This window comes from Lampetra fluviatilis, chromosome 2, assembly GCF_964198595.1.
Source record: "Lampetra fluviatilis chromosome 2, kcLamFluv1.1, whole genome shotgun sequence".
NCBI classification, from domain to species: Eukaryota; Metazoa; Chordata; class Hyperoartia; order Petromyzontiformes; family Petromyzontidae; genus Lampetra; species Lampetra fluviatilis.
This window is the reverse complement of record NC_136276.1, coordinates 28,656,547-28,671,733: the sequence shown is the minus strand read 5'-3', so window position 1 is coordinate 28,671,733 and position 15,187 is coordinate 28,656,547. Positions and strand designations below refer to the sequence as shown.

The 15,187-nt window shown below is 39.5% G+C and overlaps 1 protein-coding gene across 1 annotated transcript in view; it reads left to right on the top strand.

Annotated features, from left to right (window-relative positions):
• Positions 1-15,187, top strand: part of LOC144937444 (protein eyes shut homolog) — a 99,797-nt gene that overhangs the window by 9,150 nt on the left and 75,460 nt on the right. Inside the window, 1 exon segment of the mRNA XM_078864706.1 lies at positions 1,221-1,490. Within this exon segment, the coding sequence (XP_078720832.1) occupies positions 1,221-1,490 (270 nt within the window).

Below are 15,187 nucleotides of genomic sequence, written 5' to 3'. Positions count from 1 at the left end.
TCGTCACGAAAATTTTATTGACATTATTATTCAGCGTTATTTGGCTAATAGTTGACCAAGTTCACATTCCTCTATGGTAGGAAAAGTAAATATTTTTCGTGGATAGTTGTCTTTTTTATATAGAGACCGTCTCCTGCTATAGAAATATATCATTTCTACCACTTCTCAAGACCATCAATGCCTCCTGTTTATTTTAGCAGGGGTACACTTTAACCTTTGAATTGTTTCGTATAAATAAGCACATCTATGTGAATGACAAAGTCGGGAGACCTTTGTCTTTCATATATAGATAGACCTGATGATGGTAACTGTGCATACCCACTGTTGTGTCTTTACACAGCAATGGGTATACACAGTTATCATCATCATCATCAGCCATGATCAATCCACTGCAATGGAATACAGCATGAGAGTGCAGTCGTAAAATACAAAGGAATTATTATTTCTAGATTTGAAGTTTTCGTGACTGCAAGGATCGGCAAAGTCACGTAGGTGAAAATAAAATAAAATAAAAATAAGAATAAAATAAAAGTACAAAATAAAAATAGAAATAACTAAATCAAATCACGACGTTTCGATTGATGATTGCTTGTGTTGCAATCGAAACGTCGTGATTTTATATAGTTATTTCTATTTAAATTTTTTTATTTTATTTTATTCTTATTCTATAATTTTTTTACCTACGTGACTTTACCGAAAGAACCAAAGAATGATTATTTAGTAGACGTGTAATAATGCATCAATTCTCGACATCATTTGTATTCTGTTGCAATCCCCCAAAATGCCATACGAAACAAGAAGAAGAAGTGCATCAAGTAAAAAATAAATGTTGATCCTTACCTTTCTGACACATCCCTCGTCTTGAATTGATAATTTTAAATTTGCATTTGCTGCACGTTATTGTTTCACGTGAATACTTCAGTCACTGGAGGTGCTGCCATTCACAGCGGTGTTCATAAAAAAAAACCTAAGTGTAACGCTTAGTTAACTTTGATTAAATAATTGCGACACTCCGTTGAATCACCTTGTCGGTTAGTAATTCCGCCCCCTACATTGTAGGCTGCCAGAAATTTTGTTTATGTTTTGGTGAATGCCGTGTATGTTAATACATGCAAACACACGACTTGCAGAGGCAAGCGCCTACGTGCACTTATGCTGAGACTGCACTGTGCGTGTTTGTCTTTCTTCTCTTTCTGCTGTGTGAATGCCTCCAATTACAGCATCTCAGAATGTGTTTGTCCCAAGCACTTCAAGCACGATGATCGCCCATGACGATCCCGATGTCTTCCCACCTTCCACGACGAAAACGCCACCACCACCTCCACCACCTCCACCACCTCCTCCTCCATACCTGGTCACAATGTCCCCTTGCCAGCGGCACGTGTGCCTAAACGGTGGCACTTGCCGGGACGTATTGCTTCCTGGGGAGATGGTGATGTCCTTCCGCTGTGACTGCCCTCTTCACTTCACAGGACACTTCTGTCAGCTGGGTATGACTCTCCTCCTTTTGCAAATATAGATGAGTAGGCAGTGCTAACATGTATGATGTGTACATCTACCTGAGCAGCATACAATTACACTTTGCACGTGTTTTTGTTCTGAAATATAATGAAATGTGTTTTTTATATATATTTTTATACCTTTGAACTGGGTTTGTTTTAGAAATCAGTAGCCTTTGATGGTTAAGGACATTTGAGAATGTATTTTATCTTTGAACAAGGAGGGATGGATTGAAGGAATTATCTCAGATCATTTTAACACGGAGGCTTTCGCGACCAACATCATCCATAATAGAGGTTTTTGGGTTAAATCGTGTAAAAACAAATTCACGCGATCTAACCCAAAAACCTCTATTATGGACCTCAGATTATTTTCATTCAAGTTCAAGTGTAGATGTTAAACCAGTTGAGATCTCGTGATACTGGGATAGAGTGTCAAATGCAAGCGTGATGTTGACTAAAATAAAACAAGTAAAAATAAAGTTCAGCTGTGCAGCAAAGAGAAAACAGAAAATAAATCCGGTCGCGGGTTATCAATACATTGTTTTGCCGTATCGATACTGCTTGTTTGCGATGTTTAATTCACATTGAGGTGCTGGAGATATACCCAGACTTTTTACCAACGCGCTGCATACTGAAACAACTGTCTTGTTGTAAGCTAGCCACTGTTACTCATCGCATTGTAATTGTACGCTGTCGTGGTACGTCAGCAGCAGATCCATCTTTTGCTTTGGCTTCATCTCTGGGTTTTAAAATTACATCGGTGTCACTGCATGTCTCTAGAATACAATGGAAGTATTGAAGTGGGAGGATAACTGATTGTTAATTTCTTTCTTGTGAAACAAAGCGCTATCATTTGTATCTCTTAAAGGCTGTTAACGCAGTCAAACCAACTGCCGACATTCACATGCGTGCATTCACTGAAGCTATGAACGCTGACACTTGCACTTTTTACACATACTGTATAGTTGGCATTTAACAATGCATCACTTGAAATGTATTTCTTTGCTCATGGTTCCTGAATTAAATTGTGTGTGTCTCTGAGAATCAATCAGTATTAGTATTAATGCGAATGACAGGCTAGAGTGACGGTTATGAAACATTTAGGCCAATGGAACAAACAAAACTGTGCAAATGAAACAGAAAAAACGAGAAACAATACGAGCAATACACTAAAAACAAGATTGAAATAGGACTTTGAAAAATCGAATTGTAACATTTGCTCCAATTTCTAGGTGGGTACTCGTGGTATTTAATACATATTCAGATAAAGAGGGGTAATTGTAGCAAGTGAATGTTTTGTTTACTTTCACACTGAGGTATATTCTTCATAGAAAGCTGATATTCCTATAAGGAGAAAACAGTGTTAATATAACGGTCACGATATTTGACGGTACTTCATAAAGTGTGCAATCGTGCATGTATAACCCATTGCGCTGAAAATCTTGGATTGGGATTTCCTCTTACACAGAAGGAATCCATTTTTAATGCCTTTCTAGACAAAGTTGAAAGCATTTATGCATCCGCCCTGTCCGTTTCGCCCATCCGTCTGTCATCCGTGAAGGTCACCCAACATAAACGAAACCTAAGTCTAAAGTTATGTTGCTGTTACGGACTAACCCGAGAGAAAACCAGCCGAATTGATCAAAGGGACACTGGTACCGTTTAAGCCAGGGGTCGGGAACCTTTTTGACTGGGAGAGCCATAAAAGCCAAATATTTATAAATATATTTCATTGAGAGCCATATAGTATTTTTAACGTATAATAAATTAAATATGTCTTACTTTTAATGCGACTTCTGGTGCTGCATGGTTTTGCTGATGGCCTTGTAGTCTGGTTCATACGTGGTGAGGTTGAGCTTCGTGCAGGCGTGACCCGTGAAATTTATCTTCAAAACTAATTTCTGTTTACTTTAAAATGACACAGTATTATTAAGTAATATCACAAGTATTTTAAAATCAGTTCCAAACTGATTTTTTTATTTTTTCAACTGAAAATTGTCTGGGAGCCATATGCCGTCACTGGAAGAGCCATATATGGCTCGCGAGCCATAGGTTCCCGACCGCTGGTTTAAGCAGAGCCCTCATTCTGTCATCTCGTCGCGGCCTACGATGTAACTCACTGACCCGCCTACACTGGACATCTGTGAAGAAAGAGCTTCATAGCTCATCGGATTCCTCCAGTCTAAATACAGTGTCTGATTCTTATGCACAGCTTCCTGTGTGAGTACTGCCATCATTAATACTATTACATACGAGAAAAGTGTTACAAAAGCCATGCATATGAATTACGTTTCTTCCTTGTTAAAATGATATACTTTTCATTAAGAAAATATGTGATCATCGTATATTTAGGGAGTTATTTTAAAGACTTTTTTTTGCATTTGGGCAGTATCCCCAATTTCTGAGAAATAATCAACGTGAAGAAGTGCCACTTAAACTCCAAATTATATTACTCTAATCTTTGTACTACCCATTCGAAGCATCTCAATGAGCTATAGTTTTACTGAAAATGTGCTCATGTTTGAAAGTGCGACTACTATGAATGCAGCATTTTATGATGCACGTGTAGAGAAATAATTTTCCCTTACGTGGATTTTTTTTTCCATTGTATTTTTGAGCAATGATATTTTTGAGCAGGTACAAGCTGAAGTAGTAGGTTTTTCGATATAAACTGCAAGTCTACTTGAAACAGCTTTTTTTGTTTTATGAGACGGATGCTAGCCCTCAGTGATACAACTTTAATTATTTCACGGAATGGTACATTTTATTAAAAGCATTTTTTTTTACAAAGGTCACTGCTATTTGGGGCTAGGCTAAAGTGTGGAACACTTTTTTGTCCATAGGACACGTATTTCCAGACATTCATTTAATTATGCAAATCAGTTTTTTTTATCTTAGATTTTGTCCCTAATACAGTTTTTTTTGGGTTAGATTACGTAAATATATAAATGTGTCATTAAACCCGCCACCACCCGACACAGCCAACTAGTAAGGTTTGTCACATAAACAGAACGTGCCAATTCGTTACTAGTACAGCACACCGGTGTGTTGGAGAGCAAAGCTACAACATTTACAATCTGAGAGTTACATTTACAACCTTGGCTGTTTGTGTTAGGCCGAGTAATAATCGATCAAAATGTAATCACTGCTCCCGTGCTCATTTTCTCTCATTTGTTAAAGATCTCTTCAATTGGCTATTACAATTTGGCGAGTATTGTTGATTTTTTTTCAAGAAGTGTTTTGCACGTCGAATGGAACATGCTTAATGTTCCTGGAGCAAACACATGCAGACAAGAAGTCGTCATTCAGAGGTCTACACAGATCTCGTCTCATTGCCACCGCACAACAGAGCAGGTTTGGAAGTTCCACAAATACACGGGATCTGCAAATTCACGCTTTCAAACACTGGATTACAGGCATGTGACACCACAGTACACTATGTAATGTCAAATATATGATTGATGAGAAATTATATTTAACATTCCTTTCAAATATACTTTAGTTTTTTATGTAGTTTATACTTTAGTTTTCTACGTGGTTGTTTAGTAACTGCAGCTACATACTATTAACATTCCTTTCCTTTGTTAATGCTACTCCCTGCACCCTCCCTTGGTGCTGCTGATCCTGCATAATGCATGGGCATAATATGACTATGAAACCCCCCCACCCACCTCCTACGCATTTGCCATGAATATGCTAAATTCCTCTTCATATGCACATTCTTTTTGTTAAGGCGCTCTTCCACCTCCAACCCAGCTTATATATAAGCTACTAGCTTGGTAGTGTCTCATTCTTCACCTGAAGATGGCTGCTTGCGTTGTAGCCGAAACGTCGTGAGAATTATTTTATTTTATTATGTTTTATTTTTATTATTTTATTACTTCCCTTCTACGTGACTTTACCGAAAGAACCAAGAAGATGAATCCCTGCAGTCACGAAAGCTTTAAATCGAAATTCCTTTCAAACTGTCACCTCAGTGGCAAGCGCATTTACTACTTCGAGACGTTTCAGCTGCTGAAGTATGATCACATTTATCTTTGCATTTTTCCTCAATTAAATCAAAGCCATTCTTTTGTTTTCATTCGCACGTGCATTTCTCGTGCTCGTTTTGTGAAACGCGGGAGCGATTGGTGTGCGTGTGTGTGAATTTGCACAATTTTTTGATCAACAAAAAAAACATTTCCAGCCCTTTACGGCTATTAGCCATGAGAACATACGCCACCAATCAAGAGCACATGGTGCCCCCCCCCCCCCCCCCGATGAAGGACGTCACACTTTGCTTGACGGTCGTGTTCCTTCCCTTGCCTTGTCACGACACAATAGAGCGCCGATGTTAAGGACATCCCCACATTGGCGCACTGCAAAATAGACACTTGGGGCTACAACTTTATTCGTAAAGCATCATGAGGGTGCAGTGAATACAAAACGTGTTTTTCTTCAACGATTTCACAGATTGAAAAGTTGAACAACCTTAGTCATCAGGACTTACATTTCTACATTGCAGTTTTTTTTTACCTTTTCTCTCTCGGCCAAAGAAGATACGCTTGGCACGTCAACAACAACAATAAGATCAACACGCACATTCTTGTCTTTTTGCAAATTGCCAATCGGTGTGGGATTTTTTTCGCTCTTCATATTTTTTGCATGATGCGTTCTGTGCGAATGAACTAACATCGCAATTTAAATTATGCTTTCAAGTATGCGGCTTGAGTTTGCTGCGTTGATTACACTATGTAACGCAATTTTTGTTCCTGGTTAGTAAGTGTTATTTCGTAATTGCTTATGCCTAAAAAGCATAGAAAATGGCTATTATTCCCCACAAACTTTTGTGACCAGGACATTGATATTTTGAAATTTACCTATTTTCAATGAGAAAACGGGAGAATTTGTGTCTTTTCGTTCACAGTCATAAAAAACAACATGAATCAAAATTAACATGTATTTTCCTAAAGTAAAAGAAAAAATACTACAAAAGATTTAGAAGTGAGTAGTTTTTCGATATTTACGATTGTACTGTAAATCACTTTCATGTAACAGTTCCCAAATGCCGTCTCCCATAATGTAATCGTTATATTGTCCTTGGTTGCGGCGTTCAAAGTCCAGTGTATCCTGGTGGAAGCACTCACCTTGCTCCTCTGCGTACGCTCCCATGTTCTCCTTGAATTGATCAAGATGAGCATCAAGGATATGGACTTTGAGGGACATCCTACAGCCCATTATGCCGTTGTTCTTCACCAGTCTCAACCAGCTCCACATAGTTTTCGACCTGGATCTACAACGTCTTTCTCGCTCTCTGACTTGCTGCTCTTCTAAAGACGGCTGGTCTCTCTCCGGAGGAGTGGGTACGGGGAGCTCATGGCAGTGTGGCACCGGGGCGATGGATGAAGGAAGGTCTGGACACGTGATAGCAGGTGCATTCTTGGCTGTCCGACGTTTGTCAGGGTCCACCATGCAGAAGTAGCAGTTGCTTGAGTGGTCGATGAGTTCCTGCCAAATTCTTAGGATAGCGAACTTCATGGCTCTCTTTCCCCTCTGTACCATCCTACGAAAATACATTTATTTCACCCATGACTAATGTATAAGAGAGTCTCGCAACATTTTTGATATATGATATATTTTTTCAATAACATAGGCAATTGTAAAACATTTTAAAATTATAAACTTTTGCAATTTTTTTAATCATAACAAATTTTATAAAATAAAATTCCGAGCAACAATTGTCCATCTTACCTTCCAGAGTTTTTTTTGCATTGCTTGCAGGTGAAATTAAGTGCCCAGGGTTTGTCTTGATCCCTGACAGGCATGCCGAAATATGCCTTGTAGGCCTCACACATCTTAGCAGATGCTTCCGCAGAGTACTTTTTCGCTCTAGTTTTGATAAATTGGCCGCAGACATAGCAAAATGCGTCTGCCGGATACTTGCAGCCTCTTGATTCCATTAAAGAAAAATGCAGATATGTATCCACTCAGACAGCTGGAACTAGACTGAACTGGTGGGCTTAAGGGCCCTGTATTTATACTACTTTTTATATTACTGGAAAGTTCTAGAATGTTCTAGAAGTTACTCCAAGTTTACTAAGCACTGAATCTATCTGGAATGTTCTGGAAAATAGGTAAATTTCAAAATATCACTGTCCTGGTCACATAAGCAAAGTTTTGGGGGAATAAATAGCCATTTTCTGTACCTTTGAGGTATAAGCAATGAAGAAATAACACTTACTACCCAGGATAAAAAAAATGGTTACACAGTGTTATCTGACTGCGCTTCGTTTATCATTTTGCCCATTTTGACGAAGTCTCATCTCATACTCCATCTCTAATTGGAAATCATGAATGTAAAAATGTATCGGCAACTCTTGCAAGCATCCTTTTATTAATATCACATCAATACAATTAGGGGTCAAATAATTCATCACTCCAGTGATTATAGGAATTGTTGCGATTCTATCATGCCTAAAAAATACATTCACTATAAATTGCAGTGAATGATAGCAACTCTAATGACTGCAGAGGTGATGTTAACCACTTATATACTACATATACGAATATATAAACAATATCCTATGCACAAGATTTGATGCATTTATCTTGAGCTTAATAATTTATGTTAATATAGTATAATTCCTCAGATCCATGGTGTTGTCAGGGAAGACCATTTCGTATCCTATTATTCACGAGGTTATCTACACATTTTCACCATTCTGTTGTAAAATATTACAGAAAATAGGATGAGTTTGTCATGAACTACACTTATCCGTGAAAACATTTCCGAATATTACAAATTTCGGTCCAGTTTTTTTTTTCAAAGTGCATGCTGGGTAAAATGGGCCCGTCAATGACACTTTAATGCGACGCTGTTTATCCACAAAAACATGTTTCTGATAATAGGAAGAGTATTTCAGTGGCTAGTGAAGAGTGTTTCAGTTGCTACTGAAACGCTCTGTTTCAGTTGCTACTGAAACGCTCTTGCTAGTTTGAAGCGCTTATCGTGCGATGCGTCATGCAGGTTGTACGTGCATTGGCGCATTCACGCACACTGCGTGCTCCTTAAGTCCATGGACTGTCCATTCAAATGTCCATCCCATTGTTAATGCTTGATCCGAGGAGTTTACTGCCGTCGCTGGAAAGAAAAATCAGTCACCCTCCTTCCTGGAAGACCCCCTCCTTCTCGCTGTGCTGTGTTGAAAAATGCTTACCATTTAAATGTCGATGTCAAAATATCTCTTAACACGTGCGAATGGGCTGCTCTACGAGAGAGTTCCAAATTGTTAGTTTGCTTCATGGCACAATTGTAATGAATACAAAATGGGAAAACATACTATCAAGTCACTGTCTCCCTGCACATCTCTGTTATGGGCATGAGATAGAAGTGGAAATTCCAATTTGCCATGGTGGGAGCCAATGTCTTGGATAACAAGTCATCCTATATGAAGCAACACATATGCACCTCCGTTGAATATATATTTTCAAAGTATAGCTTCACAACTTCCAAGAATTTTGTTTCTTGCTGTTAAAGCATATCGTGGAAAGTCTTACTGTTCTGTTTCACGATAGTTTTTCAAACTTTTACAGGCTGTCAAACACGTGATTTATTGGGACAGATTATTTATGCTATATATATAGTCACCTATTTTCAAAAGGCCTCAATAGCAACTTGTTGTTTCTTCTGTTGAGGAAAGTGGTCCGGTTGAAGGTGGATTCGTAATATGAAAGATGCCTTCAAGGTAAATTGCCAAAATCTACAACAAATGTGAATTAATCGTCGACCTAAAGAGGACGTACAATTGTTTTCACGTGTCAGTGTATGATGGTATGTACATTCATACAATGATAGACATCATTATTGGTTTTGGGATATGTAATATTTTATTGTCATATTAAAGTGTTCAAGGTTATTGCACCCTTGCAATATTACTGAAATGTAGAAAAAATCCAACATGGAATGTAAGAATGCCTTGGGCAAGTTTTTTTAAATCTCAAGAATGCCGGCTTCCATTTTTTCTCTGTCTCCAAATGTGTTTTACTAAATAGCATTTGGTATGGATTAGAAATATATGACATATGGCTAATAATACTTCATATAAAGTGGATACTGCCACTATATAATGTATGTATTTCTCTAAGCTCCGATAAGCTGATTAATATTGAAGTTCATCAACATGTCCTGTGTCATTCCTGAAAATGCCAACTCGTCCAATGAAAGCTTTTCAGCTCTTACCGAGCGCTATCTAACGAAGACTATCTGCTGTTCCGATATCGTTTTTCTCTGAACGGGAGACTGGGAGCTTATCGAGTGTAAATGCATTTCAGGCCATTAATAAACCCACTCACGGCATGAGCGGAGATTGTTGGAGGAGAATTTGTAAGCCCTGCCACTCCCACTTGTCATTCTGAGATGCTTTGCTTTAATTGCGAGCCCTTATCGGCATTTACAGAGAATACTCTTTTTTGTGTGCATGAATATTTGAACGTAATTATAACAATAAAGGCCTGGCACACAGTGCTTCAAGCGCTAAGAGCATGTATTTTGCAGCAACAGGCTATTTGTGCGCAAAAAAATGTGCACTCGAGTTTGACACCATCACAAGCGACCAAATATCCATTCGACTTACTCTAGTGCTAGTGGTGAGCACCTATTAATACTGACACATGGATTTTCTTTTTTCAACCAAACCCTCCCTACATTAGTAAATGTTACACACCGTGTGAATACAGTATTCCCTCGTTATTCACGAACTTGCTACCCACGATTTTGGATATCCGTGAATCACATCTGGAACTCTGCACGACTGCATATCGAGAGAAATAGAGAAAAGTGATGAGAGAGAATGTGATGCATCATCATCATAATTTAAGGTAAGTACATATATAAACTATGATTTAACAGAGGTGGGACAAAGTCATTGTTATGCAAGTCCAAGTCGAGTCGCAAGTCATCAAATTCATGACTCGAGTCTGACTCGAGTCCAAGTCACATGACTCGAGTCCACATCTCAGAGGTGGGACAAAGTCATTGTTATGCAAGTCCAAGTCGAGTCGCAAGTCATCAAATTCATGACTCGAGTCTGACTCGAGTCCAAGTCACATGACTCGAGTCCACACCTCTGTGATTTAATACTTTAATATGTATTTGTATTTACTTTACGTTCATTTAACCAATGTGTATTTTGTGTTATGATAATATTCATGTATTTAATTTATTAAATACGTATTTATTTTAAGTAATTGATTAAAAAACAAGTTTCTGTAGGCCAATATCATTATCCGCGAATAACGAGGGAATACTGCACGCCACCTACAGTCACAAACCCAGGAGACACAACCCACAAAGATAGCCCCACGCCGAGTGTTCTCTCGCCTGTCACCGTCGGAAATGCAATGAGTTCAATACAAAATTAAAAAGGACTGGCACCTGGGAGGGTGGTGTAAGTGGCACTTTGCCTGGCTCTGCCCGTTGATGCACAGGAATGTAATAGGAGAAAACATGTACATGCTGCAAAATGTGTGCATGGCAAATTAACTTTATTAATATTTATATATTTAGTGAACACAATGTTGCACTGTACAAATAATAAACACGCACAAAACGGAACAAAGTTAATATTTTAAACCAAATAAACACATTGTTTAGGATCAAATTCCCTTAAATGTGCCTGATCTAATGAGATATTGGAAGCTAAGCAAAGTTTGAGCATGGCTAGTTCTTGGACGGGAGTGTCAGAAAATGCCAGGTGTTGTAGTCTAGGCCTGTGAGATAAAGCGATGGCAGTACAACAATGGATTCTTGAATCTGACTGTGCATGAGCTCTGTGTTTTCTCCCACATTCTCAACAATTATCAATGAAATTTGCCGAATATTTAAAATAAGATTCTCTTTTAAATAAATGTCTTGAGAGTGAACGAGGCCTTCCTTAGTAAACAAACAACGTTAGTCATTCTTAATGGCTGCTAAAGATGTTAAGGAATTGCTGCAGCATTTACCTTCAGGATTATCCAACCATCAGTGAAATATTGAGTAAATAAACAAAGCAAAACCTTGCAGTATACCTTTTGTAAAATTTTCATCCTTTATAGTTAAAGGGCAAAAAGCCATCATTTCCCAATGTCATTAATGCCAACATATCTTGCTTGCTATTGCTTTCTTTATTATACATTTCTACAGTATGCATATTATGAATACCACTTGTTTAATACATTGTAAAGACCACAAATTCGCATGCAAAACACAGTTATGAAAATGTACAGTCCTCTTGTCAGTGCACCACCACAGTAAGGTCAACCCACGTGTGCGGTGTTGGTTATAGGGGATGTTTAACCATACTTTACCATCCTGATAGTGAGATTTTGTGAAGCAAAGGGGTTCTGGGCTAGTTCTGAAATCGTGCACCACCAATGTTAGTCATGGCTGGGACTCAAACTCAGGTCGCAGTGCGCCGTCGCTTCCTGCCCGGCACCTATGGACACGGTTTTATTGGCAGCTTCATGTATTTTTAATTGTTTGACAACAAGGAGGAAAATACATTTCCTAGAATAATTCCACAATGAGTGGGCTGTCACATGTCAAATTAAGTTAATTATCCTTTTCTGTTTGATTATGTTTGGACTATCTAAGTTTTGACTGATGGCTTTATATATATGTCGTCACGTAAAGGGTGTCACTATGGTGTTAGCGCCAGGCACTGTTACAAGAGTGCTACTGTGCGTCTGGAACCTCTCTCTGGGGCCACAGTGAGTACGGCAAGCGAACGGGCCCTAGGGGACATAGTCCTGGTGACGGCCTGAGAGAGGGAAAGTCAGGAAATGGTAGTCTGGATGAATCCGGGAGGGCACGTGACTGGGACAGGGTAGTAAGAGGGGCCTGAGGGGGGGCTTCAGGGACACGTGATGCTCGGTCGAGATCCTTCGGGAAAGGTCTCGAAGGGGGCGTGGTCGAGGCGGAGCCAGGCCACGCTCAGGAGCATAAAGGGGCAGTCCCTAGAGTGTTCTTGGCTGTTCTCTGGAATCAACCCTCGGGGCTACGTCTCTTCGATCTTTGGTCTTCACTCGGCATCGTGGGTCAGTCAGAATGTTACTGACTGACCCGGTTATGTAGTTACCCTGTTAACGTAGTGTTGTTACCCTGTTAGGGTCTAGAGTGTGTACGTTTATGTAGTTAGCCCTGTTGGGGCTGTGTAATAACGCCTCCAAGTCAAGTGTTCACCACTACATATACAGTACATAAACTCTCTGTGTGTAGATTTACACTTTTAAGTAAACTTCAGTTGAAAAGAGATAATCACAAAAAAAAACAAAAAGCCATGGACCGCAATGATTTGTCACAATGAAATTAAATAAACGTGCAGACTTCTGTCTAGTAATTTCAATGTAAAGAGCTCTCCATGCTGTGCGTCATGGCAGTTGCTTGACTATGCTTAACCACACAAGTGAGTGCATGTCAGTGATGGGGAGGCACAGGACCCGTTTCAGATATCACTCACGACTGATGTTAGACCTGTCTGGGTAATTGAATTCAGGTCGCCATGTTAATTTCATCGTGCTATTACCACTACACTATCACTCCAGAAGTATAAGATTAATGCTGCTGGCTGATTGTTCTTTAGGAAATTCATGAATGTTTGAACGATATCAAAACCTAATCTGTATTTGTCTGTTTGGAAAATAGCTTGTTAATAAAGATGGCCTTCCATTGTAATGTTTTATAAATTTTACTTCACATGCTTTATTTAACACTGATTCTTAGAACACTTAATATTCCAGCTATTGAATAATACATGCATTTTTTAAAAATGCATTTGGTGCAGTTAAGCATGAATGCAATCATACGGAACCGTGCCTTAACAAATGCAACACACGATCTATTCCATCAGCAGAAGAGCAGGCATCATGGTCTTTGTATTCCCGTGCCCATGGCTCGTTATTTCAGAGCCAGAGGCCAAATAAGGGTGCAGGGTGTAAGGGCCTTTCAGACACGTCTGCTGTCTTGCAATCTAGCACATTAAACTGCTTGTTATTGGATACGGTAATATTACTGAGCTGAACATAAGCCCCGTAGCTTATGTTACTTCACACGTCAATTTCACACCTGCATAAGTGTATAAGAACGCATTGACAACGAGGGGGTGGACTTTGCAGAAGTGTGAATTATCTTCTGTTCGGGGCTACTCCACACTCGTGTCACAAATTAACCGCCAATGCCTTTGCTGATTCGTCAAGGAGCATACACCATCACCACGTGAACTCCCGGTCATCCTTGCAGCAGCGGCTTTTGTCTAGCCATCGAGCAAAGATGGCGGTCACCGCATCGCGCACTTTTCAGATGCGCTTCTGCGGCCGTCTGGAACGCTCTTCCTTCCGATAGTAGGAAGCCACTGGAACGATGCACTTTTAAATCTAGATTGACAACTCATTTCTTTAAAACAATTTTTTTGTGTTTAGCTTGTTGTCCTTCCCCCGCACCTCCGATTAGCAGGGTTGGCTACGTACGGTGCGAAAGAAGTTTAACATACATGCATACGTGCCCTGAGTTCAGGTTGTCAATAGTTATACTTAAAATGCTGCTTATGAAAGCCACAAAACTGTCACCAGTGCTTTACATGACTGACAATCGTTGACATTGATGGTTTACAAAAGGGTGGCTCACTTGGAAGTTGAAAGAACAAATGGAATACCACATTGGTAATAATAGGAGTCCCACTGACACACCACATTAAATAATTATGCAGGTGTTTTGAACTTCTTTCGCACCGTACTTAGCCAGCCATGCTAATCGGAGGTGCGTGGAAGGACGACAAACTAAACACGAAAGCACCGATGCAGCATCGTTGAGATCCTGAGTTTAAAGATGAGAGTCACCCATGATTTAAGCAGGTTCTTAAATGTTGTAAGCGATGGGTCTCAGCGAGGAGCTGGTCGCTGGCATGGGCCCTGCACCACCAAATGTCATTTTGGCCCACCCAAGTTAAACATAATTATAGGGTGCCACGGTGGTTGAGATGCTATCTTCCTCGTCTGCTATGCAAGAGGTGTCGGGGGTTAGATCCCGACCCTGGCGCTTATATATTTGGTGTTTGCATGTTCTTCCTGTGGTCGAGTGGATTGTTTTCTCCGAGTGTGTTTCGGCTATTTAGATAATTTAGCTGCTAAAAGTATCCAAATGACGGGCCACTTTGTTGAGCATTCTTTTTTGGCCAGGTCGCTTTAAAAAAAATAAGTTAATACCTCAGTGGGCATTGCCTGGTAGGATGGGGATGGTTTCGTTGTATTTGTATGTGTTTAGGCGATTTGTCTTCTTGGTTCTTTCGGTAAAGTCACGTAGAAGGGAAGTAATAAAATAATAAAAATAAAACATAATAAAATAATTCTCACGACGTTCCGGCCACAACGCAAGCATCCGTCCTCAGGTGAAGACCAGGTCTGTCGGGGAGACAGCGTCTGAATCCCTGCAGTCACGAAAGCTTTAAATCGAAATTTAGGCGATTTGTTTTCCTTTCTTGTACTTTACACTCCTATCATGTTTTTGTACTGTTTGTTGTTGTAACATTCTTACCCGCCCCTGCTAAAAAATCTGTGAAAAAGAGAATTTCGATTTAAAGCTGCTTTCGTGACTGCAGGGATTCATCTTCTTGGTTCTTTCGGTAAAGTCACGTAGAAGGGAAGTAATAAAATAATAAAAATAAAACATAATA